The 22129-nt window shown below is 46.9% G+C and overlaps 3 protein-coding genes across 4 annotated transcripts in view; 1 reads left to right on the top strand and 2 right to left on the bottom strand.

The window, feature by feature from the left end:
* nfkb2 (nuclear factor of kappa light polypeptide gene enhancer in B-cells 2 (p49/p100)) overlaps window positions 1-1719 on the bottom strand; it is a 20755-nt gene extending 19036 nt beyond the window's left edge. Inside the window, 1 exon segment of the mRNA XM_069177221.1 lies at window positions 1654-1719. The gene's annotated coding sequence lies outside the window, so the exon portion shown is untranslated.
* A 1094-nt stretch (window positions 1720-2813) lies between these two features.
* On the bottom strand, window positions 2814-12946 carry glud1a (glutamate dehydrogenase 1a). Of its 2 annotated transcripts, XM_069177137.1 has the most exons (13): window positions 12403-12940; window positions 9220-9300; window positions 8994-9049; window positions 7544-7607; window positions 6457-6551; window positions 6205-6384; window positions 5985-6122; window positions 5756-5893; window positions 5605-5685; window positions 5294-5417; window positions 5054-5145; window positions 4916-4978; window positions 2814-4687 (listed from the first exon to the last, which is right to left on the bottom strand). In XM_069177137.1, the coding sequence occupies exons 1-13, from the start codon at window positions 12800-12802 to the stop codon at window positions 4568-4570; spliced, it is 1632 nt and encodes a 543-aa protein (XP_069033238.1). In that variant the 5' UTR covers window positions 12803-12940; the 3' UTR covers window positions 2814-4567. The 2 variants fall into 2 exon arrangements, with proteins under 2 accessions (XP_069033238.1, XP_069033239.1); XM_069177138.1 differs by lacking the exons at window positions 2814-4687; window positions 4916-4978; window positions 5054-5145; ... (5 more) ...; window positions 6457-6551; window positions 7544-7607 and adding an exon at window positions 7614-8611 and having other exon boundaries at window positions 8950-9049; window positions 12403-12946.
* Window positions 12691-20481, top strand: shld2 (shieldin complex subunit 2). The gene is made up of 11 exons (XM_069177139.1): window positions 12691-12773; window positions 15321-15484; window positions 15611-16248; window positions 16335-16514; window positions 17077-17227; window positions 17354-17728; window positions 18083-18229; window positions 18666-18869; window positions 18951-19194; window positions 19311-19426; window positions 19786-20481. The coding sequence occupies exons 2-11, from the start codon at window positions 15322-15324 to the stop codon at window positions 19956-19958; spliced, it is 2391 nt and encodes a 796-aa protein (XP_069033240.1). The 5' UTR covers window positions 12691-12773; window position 15321; the 3' UTR covers window positions 19959-20481.
* The last annotated feature ends 1648 nt before the right edge of the window (window positions 20482-22129 follow it).

Genomic DNA, 22129 nt, shown 5'->3' with positions numbered 1-22129 from the left:
TCACCTAATAACGAACTACCTGTTCACCTAATAACTAACTACCTGATCACCTAATAACTAACTACCTGATCAGCTAATAACTAACTACCTGATCAGCTAATAACTAACTACCTGTTCACCTAATAACGAACTACCTGCTGTAGACTGACAGTGAATCACAGTTCAGTGTTTATTCCTGTTAAAGGAAAATTCCCACATTTGTCTTTATCAGAGCGTAGCATAGCACAAAGACTGCACGCAGAGAAACTGTTAGCGTAGCATAGCACAAAGACTGGACGCAGAGGGAAACTGTTAGCGTAGCTTAGCACAAAGACTGGATGCAGAGGGAAACTGTTAGCGTAGCATAGCACAAAGACTGCAGGCAGAGGGAAACTGTTAGCGTAGCTTAGCACAAAGACTGGACGCAAAGGGAAACTGTTAGCGTAGCTTAGCACAAAGACTGCACGCAGAGGGAAACTGTTAGCGTAGCATAGCACAAAGACCACGCAAAGGGAAACTGTTAGCGTAGCTTAGCACAAAGACTGGACGCAAAGGGAAACTGTTAGCGTAGCTTAGCACAAAGACTGCACGCAGAGGGAAACTGTTAGCGTAGCATAGCACAAAGACTGCACGCAGAGGGAAACTGTTAGCGTAGCTTAGCACAAAGACTGGACGCAAAGGGAAACTGTTAGCGTAGCTTAGCACAAAGACTGCACGCAGAGGGAAACTGTTAGCGTAGCATAGCACAAAGACTGCAGGCAGAGGGAAACTGTTAGCGTAGCATAGCACAAAGACCACGCAAAGGGAAACTGTTAGCCTGCTAAAGGTGACGCTTCAGAACCAAACGTGGACTCTGATCAAAACAAAGTGAAACCAGAACCGCTGATTCAGAGCTCTTTGTTTACATTTGATCAGCAACAGCACAATCTTTTTGTTTTCAGAAATCTTTAAATTTTATTTAATTTATTTACCTGAAGTGACGAGTTTAAGTTCTAAACGATTTAAAACTTCACTGAGGTAAAAAACAGAGTTTATTAAAGTTGATTTAATTTACTGAGTGAAGGATGAAGATTAAAATCTGCCCATGTTCCTAAAATAAAAAGGAAACTGAACTTTGTTTAATCTCAGTTTAAAATTCAAAGTTTGACTTCTTTTAACACAATTTAAAGTTTTACATTTAAAGCTTTTGGTTGTTTTTTTAATATCAGATCGTGAAACAGAAACTTCAGCTGAAATCAGATTTTTAAACTTTAAACAGAGAAACTGTTTGAGAACAAAACATAAATAAAGATAGTTTATTCTGAAAAATACACAAAAATAACATAAAAATACAGAATAGAGACAAAAACAGCTCTATTTATTAATACATATATTATTACAGGAAGAACTGAATTAATACCTAAAATAAACTGCTTCTGTTAAAGTCCAATAAGTCCTCAAACTTCTGCTTTATAAAAACTAAAGGAACTTTAATGAGCTCCGTATTAATTGTATATTTGAATGAACTGTTGACACGTTAAAACTCAGTGAACGCAGGAACAGTTTGAACCCTGAAGATGACGTATTTAAACGAAACTGTTTCCGGTCCGGAATCGGACCCGCGCCTCCCGTCGATCATAGTATCGATCAGTTTGAACTTCATGGTTAATTAAGGTCAGTAAAGGTGAGTTTTACCTGCCGCTCGGTGTGTCTGTCCGACTGTTTGCCCGAAAAACTCTCAACTGAATCTGACGACAAAAAGCGGAAACGAACCCGAGATGACTTCCTGTGTGTGCGTTTCAGAACAAAAGCAGAACGTTTGTTTTAAGTCTGCTATTTGAACCGAGTTTCAGGTTTAAAACATTTTTTCTGTCTCGTGCTTCCATCAGATTATTAATATGATTAAAAACGTCACTAAAATGTTTATATCATTTTCAAAATTTAAGTAGATAATTTGTGTTTTATTTTGTTAAAAAAAAAAAATCCAATTTAATTCAGTTTCTTTTGTTGGTCAAATTAGGATAAAGAATATTGAAGGGAACATTGAAAGATAAAAAAAAATAAAGATGAAAAATAATGATAAAAAAAAATCCTTAAATAAAGTAGTGAAATAAATATTATAAAATATTGTTTTACTAACTGTTGGGACTGAGGGTTTTTACTTTAATGTTTGAGTTCATAATTTTTTACGTTCAAATTATATTATTATAACAGAATTCAATTATTGTGTTTTGAAATCTCTAACTTCCTTAATTTAAATGTATTTTTTATTTTGACGTGCAACTAGTCTAACGGAAGTCATACTACCACCCTCCTCCAGTCGCCTGACGCAAATCGTCTGTGTTGTCATGGTGATCGCAGCCTGTCAGTCAGAGCGGAAAGCCCCGAAGCAGGAGGGGAATTCCGGCGCGGCGTGGCAAACAGAGGCCGCTGATTGGTGGAATGTGGAGGCCGAGCCCCGCCCACCCAATGAAACCCGGAAAATAAGATACACACCCACACACACAGCAGAGCAGCCTGAAAAAGAACCGAACCTCCTCCTTGTTCCTCAGCAGGTGTCCTGATGTTCTGTTCTGTAACCTCAGCGCTGATGGATTCTCCAAACTGTGGTTGCTCCCATCGGTCGGGAAGACAGAACCATTAGGATCTTCTTCATAGATTTTAGAAAAGAACCAAATTATTTCTAGTTTTAAACAACAAATCTTTCAGGACATTTTAGAATCTTTATCTATAAAAGAAACAATAATTTATCTTTTTTTCTTTTCTTAAAATCTGCAGAAACAACTCAAGAAATATTAACAACAAATATTACTGTGAAATTATAAATAAATCCTCAATAAAAACAGGAGGCGACGTCGTTTTTTTAAAACTTTATTTTACTTTAACAAATCTGTCAGAACCGGAAGTTTAAACGAGGACAGAAGAAGAAAGTTTGAACTCCAGAGAGACTAAGTTTTACCTGAGATCAGACAGCAGGGGGCGCTGCGACAGGCTGCAGCAGCAGGGGGCGCTGTGATCTGCTGCCTGATCTCTGTTTGCATAGTTTATTATGAAGATGTAGACAAAGTTCAGTGTCTGTTTAAACGCTGAGATCTGATTGGTCAGAGCTGGAGGACGTCCTGTTTGGTGGTTTCCATAACAACGTATAAAATAAAGGGAATTAAAGTCGGTTTCCACTGAACTTAAATTTAAAAAAAAAAAAAAACATCTTCCAAAACGACAACGATTCTTTGAGCTTTACTTAGAAATCTTTGGTTTAAGCTGCTGCTTCCTGTTGATTCTGTCAATCATAAGTGTCAATCAGACACATTCTGAAGAAGTTCTGACATGAAAATACAAAAGGAAATGTTTGTTTGTTTTAAAGAATTATTTTGATTGAGTGAAGTGTTTGAAAAAATAAAAGTATGACCAGCATTTCATGAAGTGATCAGCTGATCGACCAACGAGATATTTGAGGACGTCCCTTCAGATTGGGACATTTTTAACATTTTATTCGTTTGTTAAAGTGTCTTCAGGTGAAGTGAAAGAAAAACACAGCGATTTAAAGGAAGTCAACAAGCAGCAAATATTAAAGAGAGAGAAAAAGAATCTGTACAAACATGGAGGGCAGTTCTCCACCTGACCACAAGTATGTGGACGCCCGTCACTGGGCTGCTGCCCCCTGCTGGCCGCAGGGAAACTAACAGTTTGGAGCCGGACCAAGTTTCTCTGGACCGGGTGTCTCTGGAGCCGGACCGGGTCTCCTCTCATAACTGAAGAAGTGAAACTCCTTCCAGCTTCCAGCTGACATTCCTACAGCAGAAACAGTTCTCAGAGACTCTAACGTTAAACTGAATATTTTTGATGTTCAACTGATGACTTTCGTTTGAATATTTTTTTAATCAAATGAAACGACAGTGAATGCTCTGAGAAGGCGTCCACATACTTCTGCTTTCTGATATTAAGGCTTCTATATTCAGATCAGATCACATGGATCAGATCAGAGAGCTGCCACGCAGACAGACGCTTTAAAGCACGTTTATATTTACAGACAAGAAGAACGACGACAAGACGAAGATTACTCAAACAGATGGAGATGATAACACGGCAGAAACGCCGCTGGAGGCTGAAACACACACGACAGTTACGTGACAGTCAGGTGACAGTCAGGTTACGTGACAGTTAGGTGACAGTAACGTGACAGTTACGTGACAGTTAGGTGACTTGTCAGGTTATGTGATGTGACAGTCAGGTGACAGTTACGTGACAGTCAGGTTACGTGACAGTTAGGTGACAGTCAGGTGACTGTCAGGTGACAGTTACGTGACAGTCAGGTGACAGTCAGGTTACGTGACAGTTAGGTGACAGTTACGTGACAGTCAGGTGACAGTTATGTGACAGTCAGGTTATGTGACAGTTACGTGACAGTAACGTGACAGTCAGGTGACAGTTATGTGACAGTAACGTGACTGTCAGGTTACGTGACAGTCAGGTGACAGTTGTGACAGTTACGTGACAGTCAGGTTACGTGACAGTTACGTGACATTCAGGTGACAGCTACGTGACAAATGACAGACAGGTAACAGTTAGGTGACAGACAGGAAAGTCATGTGACTTGAAGGAGGCGGGTCTATGTGAAGATGAGTCCGGCCTCGCAGTAAACCTTGAACACCTTCTCGATGGCGTTGACGTAGGCGGCCGTCCGCAGGTCCAAACCCAGGTTGTACTTGTTGGCTGTTCGCATGATTTGCTGAATCCAGGATGGGGGGTGGGGGTGAGGGTATGAAGGAATCATCACTGGTTTTTCATCACTGTGATTATTTATTATTTTATTTTAAACAGGTTTTATGACTGTTGGATGTTTCCTGATCAGTGGGATGGTTTCTATGATCCATTTATGATAACAGTGTTTATTTGTTTCAGAAGGAAGAGTGTGTGTGTGTGTGTGTGTGTGTGTGTGTGTGTGTGTGTGTTTTACCCGTGCAGAGCGCTCCATAGTGAAGGCCAGACCTGAGTGAACGATGTCCTTCTCAGACGCTCCCTGAAAACACACAACACATTTACTACAAGCAGGAGGCCGCAGTACTCTGAGTACTCTGAGTATGTGAGTACTCACAGAGATGCGTGTCTGGAACTCGGAGGTGGGTACGACGGGAATGGCGCCACCATGTTTCCCAAACTTCCTCTCTAAACTCTCTTGCACCGACACTGAGGACAACCATGACAAAGGAGAACATATCAGTCACTAGGGCCGAGCAGGTTTCAGCGCTCAGTCATGTCACACGGTGGTGATGTCACGCGGTGGTGATGTCACGCGGTGATGATGTCACGCGGTGATGATATCACAGCGACTCACTCAGCAGGTGGTAGTTTGAGTCTCGCTCATATTTGAAGGTGAGTCGACCGTAACTGACGTGATTCAGATTCTTCAACCACTCGAAGTACGAAACAGTCACACCGCCGGCGTTCAGGTACATGTCCTGGTGGAGGTGGAGGGGGGGGGGAGTTATGACAAGGGGTGAGTGAGTGAGTGAGTGAGTGAGTGAGTGAGTGAGTGAGTGAGTGAGTGAGTGAGTGAGTGAGTGAGTGAGTGAGTGAGTGAGTGAGTGAGTGAGTGAGTGAGAGTGTGTGAGACGGTGTGTGTGTGTGTGTGTGTGTTCCACTGACAGGGATCACCATGATGTTCCTCTCCAGGAAGATGCAGTCAGCTTCAGGTGTTGTCGGTCCGTTGGCTCCTTCAGCGATGATCTGAAGGGAACAGAGGTCAGAGGTCAGTTTAATAACTATTGATGTCACAGTCACATGACTGATCATGAACCTTGGCTTTGATCTTGTGTGCGTTGCTCTTGGTCAGCTGCTTCTCGCTGGCGGCAGGAATCAGGATGTCGCAGTCGGCCTCCAGGATGCTTCCTTCGTACGGAGTCGAGTTCGGGAAACCCACGATGGTCCCGTTGGCCTGGAGACGCAAGAGCAGACATGTTTGTGTTGCTGTTGTTCCAAACAAGTTTGTGTTGCTGTTGTTCCAGACATGTTTGTAGTCCTGTTACCAGTTTGTAGTCCTCCAGCTCTTTGGGGTCGATCCCGGCGGGGTTCCAGATGTTCCCGTCCATCTCTCCGACTCCGACACACTTGGCTCCAAAGCGATGGAGATACCTCATCGAGTGCAGGCCCACGTTACCGAAACCCTGCAGACGCAGCAGAGGGCACGTTGACCCTGACGCTCTGTGGTCCTACAGGTGGACGATGACGATGATGATGAAGATGTACCTGGATGACGAAGGTCTTGTCCCGGAAGCCGGGACACATCCCCAGCTGGCTCATGTAGGCCGCCTCGTTGATGAAGTTCTCGATGCCGTGGAAAACCCCCCGACCGGTAGCAGAGATACGACCGTGGATCCCCCCCTGACTGATGGGCTTCCCCGTCACACACGCATAGGCGTTGATGTCCTGAGGAGGAGGTGAGGAGGAGGTGAGGTGGTGGCAGTAAGGAGGAGGTTAGAGGTCAGAGGTCAGACTTACATAGTGTCCCATAGTGGTAGCGAAGGTGTCAGCGATCCAGGACATCTCTCTCTCCCCAGTACTCATATCAGGAGCAGGGACATCAATACCAGGTCCTACACACACACACACAGAGACACACAGAGACACACACAGAGAGACACAGAGAGACACACAGAGACACACACAGAGACACACAGAGACACACACAGAGAGACACAGAGAGACACACAGAGACACACACAGAGACACACAGAGAGACACACAGAGAGACACACAGAGACACACACAGAGAAACACAGAGAGACACACAGAGAGACACACAGAGAGACACACAGAGACACACAGAGAGACACACAGAGACACACACAGAGACACACAGAGAGACACACAGAGACACACAGAGAGACACACAGAGAGACACACACACAGAGACACACAGAGAGACACACAGAGACACACAGAGACACACAGAGAGCCACACACAGAGACACACAGAGAGACACACAGAGACACACAGAGAGACACACAGACACACAGAGAGACACACAGAGACACACACAGAGACACACAGAGACACACACAGAGAGCCACACAGAGACACACACAGAGACACACACACAGAGAGACACACACACAGAGACACACAGAGACACACACACACACACACACACAGAAAGACACACAGAGAGACACACACACACACAGAGACACACACAGAGAGAGACACACAGAGACAAACACAGAGACACACACACACACACAGACAGACAGACACACACCGTGCTGTGTTAGCGGTCTAAGTAGATACAGGTATATAGATACATATATATAGATAGATAGATAGATAGATAGATAGATAGATAGATAGGTATATATACATATATATATAGATCTATAAGTATATAGATATACATATATATATCTATTGGTATATAGATATATAAATATACAGGTATATAGATACATGGGTGTGTGTATATATATATACACATACACACACACATACACACACACAGAGGTATATATATATACAGGTATATATTATATATATAGGTATATCTATGTATATATAGATATGGATATAGACATGGATGTATGATCTGACCGATGAATCCTTTCTTGGCGAGCTCGATGGTGAACCTCCTGGTGATCTTCTCCAGCTCTGTGTCCTGCAACACACACACACACACACACACACGATCAGCTGATCCATTGATTGACGCCATGTTGGTTTCAACCGATTCCTTCATGTCAGAGGTCAGCAGGCCTCAATCTGCATGTGTCGGATGGTTGATGTGTTTACAGGCAGGGAGAATAGGAGAGAGGGGTGAGTGTGTGTGAGTGAGTGAGAGAGAGAGAGAGAGAGAGTGAGTGAGTGAGAGAGTGAGTGAGAGAGAGAGTGAGTGAGTGGGTGAGAGAGTGAGTGAGAGAGTGAGTGAGTGAGTGAGAGAGTGAGTGAGAGAGAGAGAGAGTGAGTGAGTGAGAGAGAGAGTGAGTGAGAGAGTGAGTGAGAGAGAGAGTGAGTGGGTGAGAGAGTGAGAGAGTGAGTGAGAGAGTGAGTGAGTGGGTGAGAGAGTGAGTGAGAGAGAGAGTGAGTGAGTGAGTGAGTGAGTGAGTGAGTGAGAGAGTGAGTGAGAGAGTGAGTGAGTGAGAGAGAGAGTGAGTGAGTGAGAGAGAGAGTGAGTGGGTGAGAGAGTGAGTGAGAGAGTGAGTGAGAGAGAGAGTGAGTGGGTGAGAGAGTGAGTGAGTGAGAGAGAGAGTGAGTGAGAGAGAGAGTGAGTGAGTGAGTGAGAGAGTGAGTGAGAGAGAGAGTGAGTGAGTGGGTGAGAGAGTGAGTGAGAGAGAGAGTGAGTGAGTGAGTGAGTGAGTGAGAGAGTGAGTGAGTGAGAGAGAGAGTGAGTGAGAGAGTGAGTGAGAGAGAGAGTGAGTGGGTGAGAGAGTGAGTGAGTGAGAGAGAGAGTGAGTGAGAGAGAGAGTGAGTGGGTGAGAGAGAGAGTGAGTGAGTGAGTGAGTGAGTGAGTGAGTGAGTGAGTGAGAGAGAGAGTGAGTGAGAGAGAGAGTGAGTGGGTGAGAGAGTGAGAGTGTGTGTGTGTGTGTGTGTGTGTGTGAGAGACAGGAACTCATTGACTCATCATGTGTCTGTCTCCCAGCTGATGACTCAGCGCTTCCTGTCCTGAACCAGCAGGTCAGATCGGCGAAGGGGACAACCAGTTAAAGGAACATACCGCCTTTATTTTAGACATTTATATCAGCAGATTATAATAATAATTATTATTATTATTATTAGTAGTAGTAGTAGTAGTAGTAGTAGAGGTCGTCGGGATTGCTTTTTAAATTACTTTTATTATTGTCCATTAGAAGATGCAGTAACAAGGCCTCAACAGCAGGAGGGTCAAAGGTTAAGTTCCCCTGAACAGAAATGACACACGTCAGCCTTTAGAGGGCGCTGCAATTACAATAATAACTGACTAAGTCACACTATCAACACATTTGTGTTCCTTATATGGATACCACGCCCACTTCCATGGGCCACGCCCACATCTGTCTGGACTCACAGAGTATTTCCTTGGGTTGATCTTCACTCCAGCTTTGGCTCCACCAAACGGAACATCTGGAACACATCCACAGCACAAGTCAGAACCGGGTCATGGACCGGGTAATGGACCGGATCCAGACTTGGTCAGGGATCAGGACAGAACCAGGTCTAGACCTGGTCAGGGTTCAAGACAGATCCTGGTTCTGGTTCAGATCCTGTAGATCCATGACATGATGTTCACTCACCGACGACAGCACACTTGTAGGTCATCAGGGAGGCCAGAGCTTTCACCTCGTCCACCGACACATCGGTGCTGTACCGGATACCTGGAACACAGACAGCAGGTGTCACAGGACTGGAGAGACCGGACCTGGACCTGGACCAGGACCAGGACCAGGATCCTGACTTCTGGTGAGACCTGATCAGAACCTGCTTTTTCTGCTTTTAAATGGAGCAGAACATTTTCATTTTTGGCTGTTTTTCAGATTAAAAACATCTGAAGACGAAGTAGAGAAACTGGTTTTCTGACCAATCAGCTAATAACCAGTCAGTCAGCTAATAACCAGTCAACTAATAACCAGTCAGCTAATAACCAGTCAACTAATAACCAATCAGCTAATAACCAGTCAACTAATAACCAGTCAACTAATAACCAATAGATGTTTAGTGTTTGAAGTGTTTTTATTTATTTGACCTTTATTTAACCAGGTAATATCAATTGAGAACCAATTCTCATTTACAATGATGACCTGTCAGCACAGTCCTGAGGTGCATGTTTTTGGATGATGGGAGGAAGCCGGAGAACCCGGAGAGAACCCACGCAAGCACAGGGAGAACATGCAAACTCCTCACAGAAAGGCCCAGGACCGGATTCGAACCCGGAACCTTTTTGCTGTGAGGCGACAATGCTAACCACTGCACCACCGTGCCGCCCCTGTGTTAAGTTCTAACCTCTGCATGGAAGATAAAGACGGACAGAAACACTCACTCACTCACACACACACACACTCACACACACACTCACACACACACACACTCACACTCACACACACACACACACACACACACACACACACACACACACACACACACAGTAAACACTGCTGCAGGGGAACTAAACAAGATGGCTGCTGCTCAGACACGAATAGAGACAGAAACATTTTCATGATCAGTGAAGAAGAGGAAGAGGAGGAGGAGGAGGAGCAGGAGGCGGAAGGAGGGAAAGAGAAGCAGGTGGAAGGAGGAGCAGGAGGAGGAGGAGGAATGAGGAGCAAGGAGAACATGGTGAATCAGGTGATCTCTGCTGAAAGAGGCTCATTTAAAGGGACAGTACACCAGACGATCGTTATCAGCAGTAAACAGTGTTTGTGTTCTGTTGAACGATGACTTCAGGTTGACGAGGACATCGACCAGCTGATGAGGTCATCGACCAGCTGATGAGGTCATCGACCAGCTGGACGGTAAACTGCACCACTGACAGCACACACACATACAGGTATAGGTATGTGTAATCTGTCTATTGAATAACCAACACAGCTGGCCGTCGATCAGTTCATCATTCAATCAGCTGTGAACGTTTTAATGTTGACAATAAGAGACTGTGATCCTTCTGCTGCAGCTCAGCACGGATCAGAACCAGAACCAGAACCAACGTCTGATCTGGACCCAGAGATCCCGTGTGTTCCTGAGGAGAATCTCTGATGGATGAACTCGGATCAAACAGCTGGAAGCCTGAGCAACGACCTCAGACTCGGTTCTCTGGGACTGGATACAGACCACTTGACCCAGGCCAACTGACCCAGACCGGACCAGACCACCTGACCCAGACCACCTGACCCAGACCGGACCAGACCACCTGACCCAGGCCAACTGACCCAGACCGGACCAGACCACCTGACCCAGACCACCTGACCCAGACCGGACCAGACCACCTGACCCAGACCGGACCAGACCACCTGACCCAGACCACCTGACCCAGACCGGACCAGACTACCTGACCCAGGCCAACTGACCCAGACCGGACCAGGCCACCTGACCCAGACCACCTGACCCAGGCCACCTGACCCAGGCCGGACCAGACCACCTGACCCAGGTCACCTGACCCAGACCACCTGACTCAGGCCAACTGACCCAGGCCGGACCAGACCACCTGACCCAGACCACTTGACCCAGACCACCTGATCCAGGCCAGACCAGACCACCTGACCCAGGCCACCTGACCCAGACCACCTGACCCAGGCCACCTGACCCAGACCACCTGACCCAGGCCAACTGACCCAAACCACCTGACCCAGGCCGGACCAGACCACCTGACCCAGGCCGGACCAGACCACCTGACTAAGGCCACCTGACCCAGACCACCTGATCCAGGCCGGACCAGACCACCTGACCCAGGCCACCTGACCCAGACCACTTGACCCAGACCAGACCAGACCACTTTACCCAGACCACTTGACCCAGACCAGACCAGACCACTTGACCCAGACCAGACCAGACCACTTGACTCAGACCGGACCAGACCACCTGACCCAGACCGGACCAGACCACTTGACCCGGACTGGACCAGACTACCTGACCCAGACCCAGACCGGACCAGACCACTTTACCCAGACCACTTGAACCAGACCAGACCCCCTGACCCAGACCGGACCAGACCACCCGACCCAGGCCACCTGACCACCAGGTGATGAAGAGGAGGACACAGTAAGGAGGACCTGGTGATGAAGAGGAGGACACAGTCCCCACCTTCATCACACACTGACTGGAGCGTCAGCATTCCTGCCAGAGGAGGAAACCTCCTTTGAACATGCAGCCACACACACGTGTTACGCAACCCCACAAACACACACACACACACACACACACACACACACACACACACACACACACACACACACACACACACACCGTGAGAAAAAGTCGAAACTAAGAGGATTCTTCATCATCATCAAATGAACTTTGAATGTTGATCAATGATGACAAACTGACTGGAAGTTTGTTTACATGTTAAACTTTATATCATTAAATTAAACTTGATGCTAATATTTATTAGGTTATTGTGTATTTTTATTATTCTATATTTTAACATACAAGTGAACATAGTTACACCTGCAGATCAAATTTTATTCATTTAATAATCAACTGACAGTTTAAGGAACTTTAGTTTAAAGTATTCGGTTGATTTCAGCTCTTATTTATTGATGATTTTATAGCTTTTAAAAACAGCTGCAGACGAGAGAAACACCCAAAAACCTGCTTCGTAAGTTGTTCAGCTGGTTGTGTTGGTTCCTGGTTCTGGTGAACAGGAAGTTAAAAGATCGTTTACAGCAGATGTATAAACTTTACTTTATATAATAAAAACTATTCCATCGAACTCCAACGTTTTTCATGACAGTCAAACGAAGGCTCGTGTCCGGTGCGGGTCTCACCTCCCTTGCAGGGTGTCCGGTGCTGGCTGTGCTGAGCCCGGTAGGCTTCCACCACCTCCCACTCGCCGCTGTCCCTCTTGATGGGGAAGCAGAGGCTCAGGACGTGGTTACACGGCTTGATGATCCGCAGGATCCCGAGGACCCGCTTCCGCTTCTGCTCGGGACTCTCCCGCGTCTTCAGGTCCTCCACCAGCTTGTCCTCCACGATAGCGGCGCCGCGGTCGAAGAAGCCTTCCACCATGGTGAAGAAGTTCGGGTCGTCGTCCCGGTCCACGGCCTGGCTGTAGCCGCGGTACCGCAGCAGGGAGGCGGACGCCGGGAGAGCCGAGGCTAGGACGCCGCCCGCCCCGCGGACGCCGCCCGCCCCGCGGGTGAGTAGCTCTCCGAAGTACCGGTACATGTTGCGGGTTTAGAAGTTTTGTGTCCCGGTGAGAGGAGCGAGGAGCCGGTCGGAGCTGGACGAGGAAATGGGGCGAAAACAAAAAGTTGAACCGCAGCAGCGGCGCCTCCTCCCGCCTCCTCCCTCCTCCTCTCGCCTCCTCCCTCCTCCTCCCTCCTCCTCTCGCCTCCTCCCGCTTCCTCTCGCCTCCTCCCTCCTCCTCTCGCCTCCTCCCTCCTCCTCCCTCCTCCTCTCGCCTCCTCTCGCCTCCTCCCTCCTCCCGCCTCCTCCCTCCTCCTCCCTCCTCCTCTCGCCTCCTCCCGCCTCCTCTTCCTGGTCACCGACCCGCCGCGTGCAGCTGTTAAGTCCATTTAAACGGAAATCTGAACCTCGAACCGCACGAGCTAAACGTTAGCATGGAAAACGCAGTTAAAGCTCGATAAAAGCGCCCCATTAGTGGTCAAAGCGCGCAGAACTACACGGAGGAGATTAAATACCGTTTACAGAAGAAAACGGCACCATGACAAGAACCTTTTTAATATTCTTTGACACATTTTCTGTAGTCTTGTGTCAGTTTAAGCTAGCGTCAACACAGCTAGAACTTGGACTTCCTGTCTTAAGTTTCAAAATAAGACATGAAATGCATTTTTTTTTTTTCCTAAGGAAATTCTTTATACCATTTTAGTTTCATTGAATTGATGATTAAGAGTAAAACGTCAAGATTAGATTAAAAGAATAATTTGGCGCTCTGGTTAGAAGCTGATAAAGATTGTGAACTTCAGTTATTTTTATTTTAGACAAACTGTCAAAACAATGTTTTTAATTGGTTCAGGTTTCTAATTTCACTGGGTGCCTTCAGAACATCAAAAGAACATTTAAATTGTGTAGTTTTTGCTTTTTCCTGTATTGCATACTTTTACTAGGCTACATAAAATTTCGTTGACCTACTATAAACAAATTTCTGCTGAGTTTATACTCATCATGTCAATAGTTTTAATTTGAGTTAATAAAAAAAATAAAAAAACATCCAGATTCAACCAAAATTGAATAAGATTACATATTAAACTGAAAACAGCTTGTAACACACAAGTTGTTTTAAGTAAAATTCAAGCATGATACAGCATAAAACACTGAATGTTTTATTGTGGCAGAAAAAGTATTTTAGTTACAGACAAAAATGTGACACTTTGTCATTTGATCTGACACGTTAAATAATGACACCACCAATGACAGACAGTTAGCACTTTTATTTTGAAACCAAAAACCTTTTTCCTCATACAACTTTCCTTGAGCACCTCATCAAACCAAAATATTTTTTGGACTAAAGTAATTTCCACAGTGTATGAAATCTGAGCGATAAAACATTGATAAATTAAATTTGATGTAATTTGACTTCCTGATGTTGTTGACCCTTCCAGAGTAAAGTTACAGGAATTTATTTAACCTAAAAATAAAGTCAGATTAGGCAACAGCCTGTGGTGTCATGAAGAGGTTTTAAATGTGTCCTTTTCTAAAAAGCTCCTGCTCATTAATGGGGTTATGTGTTGGTGTCACGGCTGTAATGAACACTGCAGCCTCTAGGGGTCGCCAGTATGGTGGCATGTTAGTTCAAACCAGGAGGTCAGAGGTTATCTGACTGTCATAAAGGCAGAGGGGTCAGCAGGTCAACAGAGATCTCTGGTTTAAACTCACGTGGTGTCAGTTGGAGAAGAGTCCAGCTGATGGAGCAGCTTTCTGACTCCATCCTGACGGACGGCAGCAGGACGAGAGGAGGATGGGAGGAGGTGGAGGAGGTGGAGGAAGACAAGAGGAGGCGTAACTGAGACTGTAACCAACCACGGACACATGACGACCTCGAGGTGCTCGGCCTCAGAGCAGGTCAAAGGTCACGACCTCCCCATACAAACAGAAGAAATATTAAAACTGTGGAGCAGGTTGGAGAGGTGTGGTCACCTGTAACCATGGCGATAAACCACCATCTTTCATCAGTAACGGGTCTGAACCTTGGGTCTCCCCGAGCCGAACCTCACCACCACCTCCCCCGGCGTCCCGCCCTCTGATTGGTGGAGCTGCTGAAGGCCCATTTAACAGCAAGGTTATTGTTCCCAGCTGTAGAGCCGTCTGCATCCACCCACACGGCGGAGGCACATTTCTGCCGAGTCATGGTTGTGCAACGTCAGACATGTTGTTCAGGTCGACAGAGATGTAACTCTGAACATCCCACCTGAAGACCCGCCCACTTCCTGTCTGAGCTGAGAGCTTCGTGTTGGTGCACGTTTATAAATCCGACTGGAACAGATTAAGAACTCAGAAAGTCTCAAACACTGTTTGTTCACCAGTTTAAAAGTCAAAGACGCATCATTTACTGTCAACTAACAACTAAAAACGGAGTTATTGATGAGTTAATTGATGGAAGTATGGTTCCCACTGGTCCTGGAGGGTCCTGGAATGTACTGGAATTATAAAAAGTGTCTTCCAGAGATTAGTCAGAGGATCGGATGTTTTAAATTTGAAGATGAAGATGTGTTCGTCTTCTCAGGATGAGCGAACGGCCGAAGATCCATGTCTTCCTCGGGGCTCCTCCTCCCTCCTCCGGCCCAGCATCAGCACCTGAAGCCGGGGTGGAGGAGGAACATCGTCCCCCTGCCGGCTGGAGACACCTGGAGCTCACCTGGAGGAACGGACGGCTCACACCTGCAGCAGGTGAGAGAGCAGACTCCAGTGTTGTTTTGTGTTTGTTTTTTGTTGTTTTGTGTCTTTGTGTTTGTTTTGTTTGTTTTTTGTTGTTTTGTGTCAAATTAACAACTAGAGATTATTTTACTGTTTCAGACGAGTCTAGAAATGAAGTGAGATCAGAGGCAGAGAGAACGAACGTTGAGGATGTAGAAGCTGATCGATTGAAGCCAAGTTTACAAAACCGTGACGATCCAACAAACTCTGAAGCTGATTGGACGACAGAAACATTCAGCTGTAAAAAGGCCAAGAGGTCCGATGAGAGGGTTCAGAGCTCATGTGAAGAGTCGGGTCCTGGAGATGAAGATCAGTGTTCGGCTTCAGTCCACCAGTATCTGGACAGCTGTTTCCCTGCAGCTCAACCAGAACCAGAACCAGAACCAGCTGTCCCTCCTCTGTCCACACAGACCGACTACCTCATCACCTGGACTCTGAGTCAGGCCTTAATCCAGAGAGGCAGGCCCAGTGTCCAATCAGCAGCCAGCCCTGACAAAACCCTACCCAAACCCCCCTTGACCCCTCCCTCCGTCTCCTCCAGCACCCCCGACCTCTTCAGCCTGCTGATCCCGTCACCTGTGGCCTCTGCCGAGCTCTTCACTCAGCCCTGCCCGACCCCGAGGGCGGAGGAAGGAGGCGTCGTCCTGGAGGCCACCATGGACGGCATCCTCTGTTCTCAGGAGTCCACATCGGCCCATGACTCCCCCACCGAGCCCCCCTCCAGACCCCCCCCCCAAGTCCCCCGCCAAGTCCCCCACCAAGCCCCCTGCTGAGCCCCCCCCCCAAGTCCCCCACCAAGTCCCCTGCCAAGTCCTCCACCGAGCCCCCCAGCAGCAAGAAGCCTCGAACCGACGAGGGGTCCAGGACTGAAGCACCTGAAGGCACCGCCACCACCTCCGGGCGCCGGAGTCCCACCACACCTCTGACCCGCTGTAACCACCCGGGGGTGCGGTACTCGGTTCTGGTGGCGGTGGTTCATCCCTGTCACTTAAAGGAGGTCAAGGTGAGTAAAATGTAAATAAAACCAGAATGCGATGATTTAATGGAAAATAGAGCAAAGACAACCTCGAAACAAGCTGGATGGTCCCTCTCCTCTTTAACCTGGAGGATGCAGCGTCCATGATTTCCAAACAGAATCTCAGATTGTGATCCATCAGACCTCAGGACAGTTGTCCACTTCACATCAGTCCATCTTCAATGATCTCGGTCCAGAGAAGGCGGCGGTGTTTCTGGATCATGTTTCTATCTGGTTTCTTCTTTGGAGAGTTTTAACATCATTTGTGGACGCAGCGATGAACTGTGTTCACAGACGATGGTTTTCACAAGTGTTCCTGAGTCCATGCAGTGATTTCCACTCCAGAATATTGTCTGTTTATTAGAATTGACTTCTCCATGTGGACAATTTTTCATGCAGATAAATAATTTGAGTCATTTTTTATTCTAAATCTGATGTTTTAAGTGTTTTTTTCCCATTTAATCCGTCACCAACAGTCATGAAACATTAAACAGAGAAAAACTGAAACTCATCCTGTTTAACACCTGTGTGACTCACTGTGGGGTCAAAGGTGAAGTCCGGGCCGTCGGCGGGGACCTTCATTCCTCTGGCGTCCATTGTGGTGACGGACCAATCAGGCGTTGAGATGAAGGTGGTGCTGTGGCGGCGGGCGGCGTTCTGGGCGTTGACCGTGGGCCCTGGAGACGTTCTGCTTGTCACAGGTACGCAGATCAGTTGACCCCCCCGCCCCCCTCCCCACCATCCTCCGACATCAGAGCGACGCACTGAGGAGTCTTCATGTTTGTAGTCCGACCGTCACAGGTGCACTGTGGTCTTTGTGTGTTCAGGGCTGCAGGTGAACGAGGACAGGTGGAGAGGAGAGACGGTGCTGCAGTCCACCTTCAGCAGCAGACTCCTCAACCTGGGACAGATCAGTGCGTCCACCTCACCGCCAGGTACGACCCCCTGGCCCTTGACCAATCAGCAGCCTGCTCCTCTGAGGTGTGCTCAGACCTCCCCCCCTCCAGTGACTCAGCAGGTGAACGCCCGCTCTCTCGCTGCTCTGTGTGTCTTCCTCCGTATGCGGCGCCCCCTGCTGGTGTCTCTGCCGCCCCGCCCCCATCAGGACCTGAGCCGCCTCCCCTATGCCACCCTGAGGTCACTGAAGGTCAACACACTGCTGCATGCCCTGCTGCGGGTCACGCGCACGCACATCAGCCCAGGTGAGTCCGTGACACACCCACAGTGGGCGGAGTCACAGTGGGGTCCGAGTGATGTCGTCAGTCATTTTCACAATATTTATAGGACCTCACAATTCTGACAAATTCCTGTATTTCTTTCGTAAAAAACATCGTGAACAAAAGCTGAAAGTATGACATTATAAAGTCTCCTTTCAAAATAAAACTCTTTATTAACAACAATAAGTGTTCATTTCCAGTCAGCGAGGCTCCGCCCCCTCTCCTCTCACCATTGAGAGAAACTGCTGTTCACAGGAAGTGACGGAGTTTGTGTGAAATGTGGTGTCATGATGGGAACATCCAGTTGTTTACAGGTGAATTGTTGTTTTTGTGTGTCAGTGTGGCGGAGGGAGGCGGAGTCTCGCAGCCGGTCAGCGGTTCAGCTGAAGGCGGTCCTGACCGTGGAGCAGCCGGACAGCCAGCAGGGGGCGCTGCTGCTGTGGGGAGCAGCTGTGGAATGGCTGCCTCGCTTCAACAGAGACAGAAGTACGCAAACACACAAACAACAACAAAACGTCTTGAAGGTTTCCGTTCAACATCAGAATCACGAGTTCGACGTTTACAACATGTAGTCAAACTTCCAGCGTCGATGTCGTCAATGTGAATGATAATTGGTCCCGGTCGTACGTGTCGTGATGTCAGTCTAACAACGAAGAGACGATACAACATTATGGCACTTTGATTTAATATGACAGAGTTACCATGGTAACAGACAGACATACGATGTCGTCTGATTCCAGCTTGAAAATGATAACATGATGTTTTAACGTAAAGAGACGTAAAAAAATTAAAATATTTAAAATATTTGCAAAATGTCTGGAAACGGACACATTGTCTCTTTAACAGTCTCATCATGTCTGAATAAAACAACCATCATCTTCGGTCTTTAGACGAATAACTGGAGGTTCTCCGTCTCGTTCAGCGTCTGTCTGGGACTTCCGCGTCCTCCTGGTGAGGGAGGGTTTGACCTCTGACCTCCCGGAGCTTCACTCCACCCCCTGGAGCTCTGTCCGGGCCGTGGACCCGACCGACCGACGGCTGCAGGACTTCCTCCGGACGCAGCGTCAGTGGAACGGCGGCCCGGTGGAGCTGGACGTGGACACGCTGCTGTCCCAGAAGTACAGCGGTGAGTTGGACAGCTTCCTGTTCCTTCACAAAAAGAGCTCAGGAGAGAAAAGTGTTCTTTTATTTTGCTGTCCTCCACCAGGCGAGGTGGAGCTCAGAGTGCAGGTCATCAGTTTCCACTTCCAGGATGCTCTGCCTTCCCAGAATGCACCTCAGCCAGTGCTGGACGGCTCCACGCCGCTCGACGGCGTCCTGGCGGCGCTGAGCGGTGACATCACCTACATAGGGTGCGCTCGTTGCGGCGCCGAGCTCGACACCGACGCCAACGGCATCTACGGCCCGTGTTACGCCTGTCTGCCTCACACCGCCGTCCGTTGCTACTACAGGTACCGATGACATCATCATGGGGGGGTCACTGTTTGACCCCGCCTCCAGAAAGGGTTCTGGGTCCAGGTCTGGGATGCATCACGTCAATGTGTGTGTGTCTCTGTCTCTCTCTCAGGCCAGGTGTGCTGACGTTGGGTGGGCGGGGCTCCAGCCAGCTGTGTGTTCAGGTTCCTCCTGTTCCTCTGCAGAAGCTCCTTGAAGCTCCGCCCCACAGACTGCAGTGCCGCTCAGGTGAGATCCAGCTGTCACTCAGAGAACAGACTCCTGATCGCAAGTCGTTTCATCTAAAAACCAACAAGTCAACTTCCTTCTAAACAGGAAACAGCAGATTTTCAGATTAAAATGAACGAGCTGATACTTTTACTGCAGTTCAGAAGCTTTTACTCAGATTTAGGTTGTTTTTGTTTTATTATTTTTTTATTATTATTTGTGCAGTTCATGAAGAGACTTCATACAGAGAACAGAATGAAAGTGAATGAAGCTGCAGTTCCTGAGATCTCCAGCAGGGGGCGGAGTCCGACAACGGTTTGATGTAGGAACAGGTCTGACTGAGCGTTTGGTTTCTGGATCACCTGTCTTCACTCTTTCAGCTCCTGGGACGCAGGTGCAGAACCTCCAGGTGGCAGCAGAGAGGATCCAGAACCTCCTGTCGCTGCCCAGGAAGACCGTCACCGTCACGGTCCAGAGCCACTTCCTGTGCGACGAGAACAGCGTCCCCATCGATCAGGACTTCACGCTGCTGGACCTTCAGTTCCCCAGCTGACATCCAGACCCGGACCTCAGACCAGGACCTCAGACCCGGACCTCACACCCGCACCTCAGACCCAGACTTCAGACCAGGACCTCAGACCCGGACCTCAGACCAGGACCTCAGACCTGGACCTCAGACCCGGACCTCAGACCAGGACCTCAGACCAGGACCTCAGACCAGGACCTTTGGCCCGAATCCAGCTTCTCACAGGGACCTGTATCAGGACCTGGTCCAGGTTGGAGCACTCTTTCCCACCTGACCACCAGGAGGGGGTGCAACACTCCAAAATAAAAAAATCTAATCTGTAGAGACAATTTTCAAAATAAAACATCACAAACTAGAAATTCAAAGCTGATTTTATTCACTTGTATCTGAAATAAATTAAAACAATGTGAGAGGAGGAACTAGCAGCAACTAAATTGGGCGCACCAAACGATCACGAACGAACAAACTGACTCATCCAGAATGTTTCATTTTTCAGAGAATTTTTGGTCTTTCCTGTGATAATTCAAAATAAAGCTCATTGTTGTATCAACCATCAAAATGTTTATATTGATCCTCCAGTAAATGATTCGGTATCAATGACACACAAAGATGTCATAAAAACATGATTAAAATACACATACGAGAAGAATAAATATGTGTCAATAAAACACGTGATCATCTGCAAAGAAACGTTTCTTCATTTATTCTACGACCGAACTAAACAAAAAAGATTCTGTTTCCTAATATTAAACTACCACGTCGTCATTACAGTATTTAATCAGCATTTAATCACAAGCTTTATTATTATTATTCCGCATGGTTTCATGTGAACGGCAGTTAAAATATGAACGTGTTGACCTAATTCCTGCAACATCGTTTATTTATCTCCACAACGCTAAAAGGTTAGGTTACATAGGTTAGGTAGTTACAGAGGGTTCTCAACTTACGAACATTCGAGTTACGAACATTCGTAGATACGAACAACCGCTGACGGATGTCCATAAATGTTTGTAAAATGCCGTATTGCGTTCGCAAGTTCGTATTTTGTACAGCGCGCCACATCCGACTGATTCCCCTTTCTGCCGCAACCCACGCCGAGCAGCACCGGCTCATCTCCAACACTTCGTTCGTTGCTCCAACACTCACTTCGTTGTTGTGTTCATCTTAGTTCGTACCATCTTGGATACTTTACCGTTTCTCATATATTTATCACCCGTTTCTCACGTGTTTATCATGCCTAAGAAAGCAAATGCTAGTGCTAAATGCTAATGCTAAATGCTAATTTAATATATAACGACTTACGAACAATTCAGCTTACGAACAGCTGTTCGGAACGCATTGTGTTCGTAGGTTGAGAATCTGCTGTACTTTATTAATCCCCGAGGGGAAAATTTTTTCGCTACAGCAGCATACAGAAGCAATAAGATAATAATAGAATAATAGAAAAGCAATAAAATAGCAGTAAAAATATTAAATATAAAATGCACAGTATATACAGTACAGTATATATCTATATATATTATATACAAACAACAAAGAAACACAGTCAACAGTGTTATTGTTGTGTGATGGATTTTGCCAGAGGTGAGTTATTGTACAGACTTATTGCTGTCAGCAGGAATGATCTCCTGTATCAGGAATGATCTCCTGTATCTAGAATGATCTCCTGTATCTGGAATGATCTCCTGTATCTGGAATGATCTCCTGTATCAGGAATGATCTCCCGTATCTGGAATGATCTCCTGTATCAGGAATGATCTCCTGTATCTGGAATGATCTCCTGTATCTGGAATGATCTCCTGTATCTGGAATGATCTCCTGTATCAGGAATGATCTCCTGTATCTGGAATGATCTCCTGTATCAGGAATGATCTCCTGTATCTGGAATGATCTCCTGTATCAGGAATGATCTCCTGTATCTGGAATGATCTCCTGTATCAGGAATGATCTCCCGTATCTGGAATGATCTCCTGTATCTGGAATGATCTCCTGTATCAGGAATGATCTCCTGTATCAGGAATGATCTCCTGTATCTGGAATGATCTCCTGTATCAGGAATGATCTCCTGTATCTGGAATGATCTCCTGTATCAGGAATGATCTCCTGTATCTGGAATGATCTCCTGTATCAGGAATGATCTCCTGTATCTAGAATGATCTCCTATATCTGGAATGATCTCCTGCATCAGGAATGATCTC

The sequence above is a fragment of the Embiotoca jacksoni genome, unplaced genomic scaffold (genome assembly GCF_022577435.1).
Source record: "Embiotoca jacksoni isolate LCO1_2020_lvr unplaced genomic scaffold, fEmbJac1.0.p SCAF_70, whole genome shotgun sequence".
Taxonomy (NCBI): Eukaryota; Metazoa; Chordata; class Actinopteri; family Embiotocidae; genus Embiotoca; species Embiotoca jacksoni.
The sequence above is the reverse complement of the archived record's forward strand: the minus strand, read 5'-3'. Positions and strand labels throughout refer to the sequence as shown.

Coding starts and splice junctions, on each gene's coding strand:
- glud1a (XM_069177137.1), bottom strand. CDS start 12,802: ATGTACCGGTACTTCGGAGAGCTACTCACCCGCGGGGCGGGCGGCGTC. Junction 7,608..8,993: donor TCAACCCAAGGAAATACTCT/GTGAGTCCAGAC, acceptor TGTGTGTTGCAG/GACACAGAGCTGGAGAAGAT. Junction 5,894..5,984: donor AGCTGGAGGACTACAAACTG/GTAACAGGACTA, acceptor TTGCGTCTCCAG/GCCAACGGGACCATCGTGGG.
- shld2 (XM_069177139.1), top strand. CDS start 15,322: ATGAGCGAACGGCCGAAGATCCATGTCTTCCTCGGGGCTCCTCCTCCC. Junction 15,485..15,610: donor ACGGCTCACACCTGCAGCAG/GTGAGAGAGCAG, acceptor TTACTGTTTCAG/ACGAGTCTAGAAATGAAGTG. Junction 16,249..16,334: donor CCTCCAGACCCCCCCCCCAA/GTCCCCCGCCAA, acceptor TCCTCCACCGAG/CCCCCCAGCAGCAAGAAGCC.